The 2,279-nt window shown below is 42.4% G+C and overlaps 1 protein-coding gene across 1 annotated transcript in view; it reads left to right on the forward strand.

Annotated features, from left to right (window-relative positions):
* LOC105809396 (natural cytotoxicity triggering receptor 1-like) overlaps positions 1–2,279 on the forward strand; it is a 58,128-nt gene that overhangs the window by 51,872 nt on the left and 3,977 nt on the right. The window contains exon 1 of the mRNA XM_012643192.1: positions 2,215–2,248. Coding sequence (XP_012498646.1) covers positions 2,215–2,248 — 34 coding nt within the window. Of the gene's footprint in view, positions 2,249–2,279 lie in introns of the transcript that reaches the window.

Consider the following 2,279-nt stretch of genomic DNA (forward strand, 5'->3'; position numbering starts at 1 on the left):
TCTTAGAAAACTCAACATATGATTTTCTTCTTTCCTTATTAAGTAGGAAACTTTCACTTTTCACTTAAAGAAAGCACTTTCTGGCTTCTCTTTGACATATCCAAATTTCCAGCCTTGCTACTCTTGGACTTTGGGACCAGAATTAAGTAAAATAAGGGTTACTTGAACACAGGAACTGTGAAACCGTGACCATCAATCTGATAACCCAGATGGCTATGAAGTGACTAACAGGTGGGTAGTGTATGAAGCTGGACAGAGGGATGATACACATTCGAGGTGGGACAGAGGTGGACAATGCGAGATTTCACCATGCTACTCAGAATGGCACACAATTAAAAATTATGAATAATTTTTTGAATTTTCCATTCAATATTTTTGGACCATGATTGGCAATGTGTAACTGAAGCCACGAAAGCAAAACTGTAGGTAAGGTGGAACTAACTGTATTGCCTTTGTGGGAAAAAAAAAAATATTTAAACACTGGAGTCCCAGACCGATGTCTTCATGGGCCATGGGACACTTAAGTGGGGAATAACAGTCCTCCTGAAGCTCCCATCTGGCACATGCCCTACAAATTCTGTTTGGTTTCATTCTCTCACTCTTGCAGCGAGCTGCAAATGATATTCAGAACCACCCTAGACCTGCCCTTATGACATCCTGGATAGTGTGTTGTTTCTCACACCATCTACATCTGATGGCCTTTTCTTACAAAGGTAACATTAAATGCATTAAGCGAGAACCCATCCTACGCCTGTGGTTGAACCAAAATCTCTACACAAAATTTCCCGTTGTTTGGTAGAGGAGAGTGAGATTGTTCTATATTTTAACTGGGGTGGTGGTTCCATGACTAAGTGCACGTATCAAAACTCCTGGAACTGAACATCTAACAAACACGTTTTACTGTGTGGAAATACAAAAGGAAATGGAAAATATTCAACAACAACAGCAACAACAAAATAACAAAATATAGACTGGGGAAAGATTGTTCTCATAGAGTGTGTGAGGTAGAATACGAATTGGCATAATATTTTGTGTTCAAAAATTGTTCAGACCTGTTGAAAAAAGAACAATGGACACATTTTCAGTTAACAATATATTAAACTATTTATGACCTTAATACTTAATTTCTACCTTATAACAGGCTGAATGTACTCATATAAGAAAAGGGACATATTTGTGATTTTTAAAATAGCATTTTAGCTGTGTGAGGTTTCACAAGAACGGAAGAATAGGCACCACATGTACTCGCCATCAAACTGGCACTGACTGATCCACACTAAGGAGCTCACACAGTAGTAATATTCATTGGGGGTGGAGGGTTGGGGGTGGGTAAACTCACAACTGATGGACACGGTGAGCGTTGTAGAGGGGAAGGGCACGCCTCAAATCATGGCTTGGGTGTGGCAAAGTCATAACATGTAACCAAAATGTTTGTACCCCCATAATATCCTGAAATAAAAAAAAAGAAAGAAAAAGAAAGAAAATAGCATTTTAGCAGCAGTAGGTGGGGGAGTAAATAAAAAGTAAAAATAAATAAATAGATAAAATAGCATTTTACTGAAACATTATAACAAATCTTTGAAGAAGACAGTGTTATTATTCCATTCTGATGGAACTAATGAACTTATCCAAGCATATGTGTGCTATACACAGGGGAGCCAAGGTTAAAACCCTCTTTTTGTTTTATTTTTTTAGAGACAGGGTCTCACTGTGTCGCCCAGGCTGGAGTGCACTGCGTATCTGCAGGCACGATCATAACACACCACAGCCTCAAACTCCTGGGCTCAAGTAGTCCTCCGGCCTCAGCCTCCAGAGTAGCTGGGACTACGGGTGGGTGCCAACGCACCTGGCAAAAACCCTATTTTTATGATTCTTGAATTTTTTGCCCTGTACACATCCCATGCCCTGGGCAAGCCTTTCACACTGCAGAATTTAGAAGTTGACCCAGAAATGAGTTTCGGGCTGAGCAGATAATTGTCAGAGGAGCCGGTTAGACCACAGGTGTGGTCAGAGGTGTCACAGAGCCCATGTCCTTTCCTTAGGCCCATGGTCAGAGGCGGAGGGAGAGCTGTGAAGCTTCTTGTGAAAAAAGTCAACGTGAAAGCCCCATGGCAATTGGCGTTGGGCCTCACCCGCCACATCCTGTGCGCCTCCCTGGACCCTGGACTCAGTCCCCACCCAGCTGCTCAGCGTTATCCTGGCAGAGCCTGTGCTATGGCTCCTACGGTCCCCACCCTGCTCTGCCTTGGTGAGTTCTTGCGTGGAAGGGAGATGGAATC

Source organism: Propithecus coquereli, unplaced genomic scaffold (genome assembly GCF_000956105.1).
Source record: "Propithecus coquereli isolate 6110/MARCELLA unplaced genomic scaffold, Pcoq_1.0 Scaffold193, whole genome shotgun sequence".
Lineage (NCBI taxonomy): Eukaryota > Metazoa > Chordata > Mammalia > Primates > Indriidae > Propithecus > Propithecus coquereli.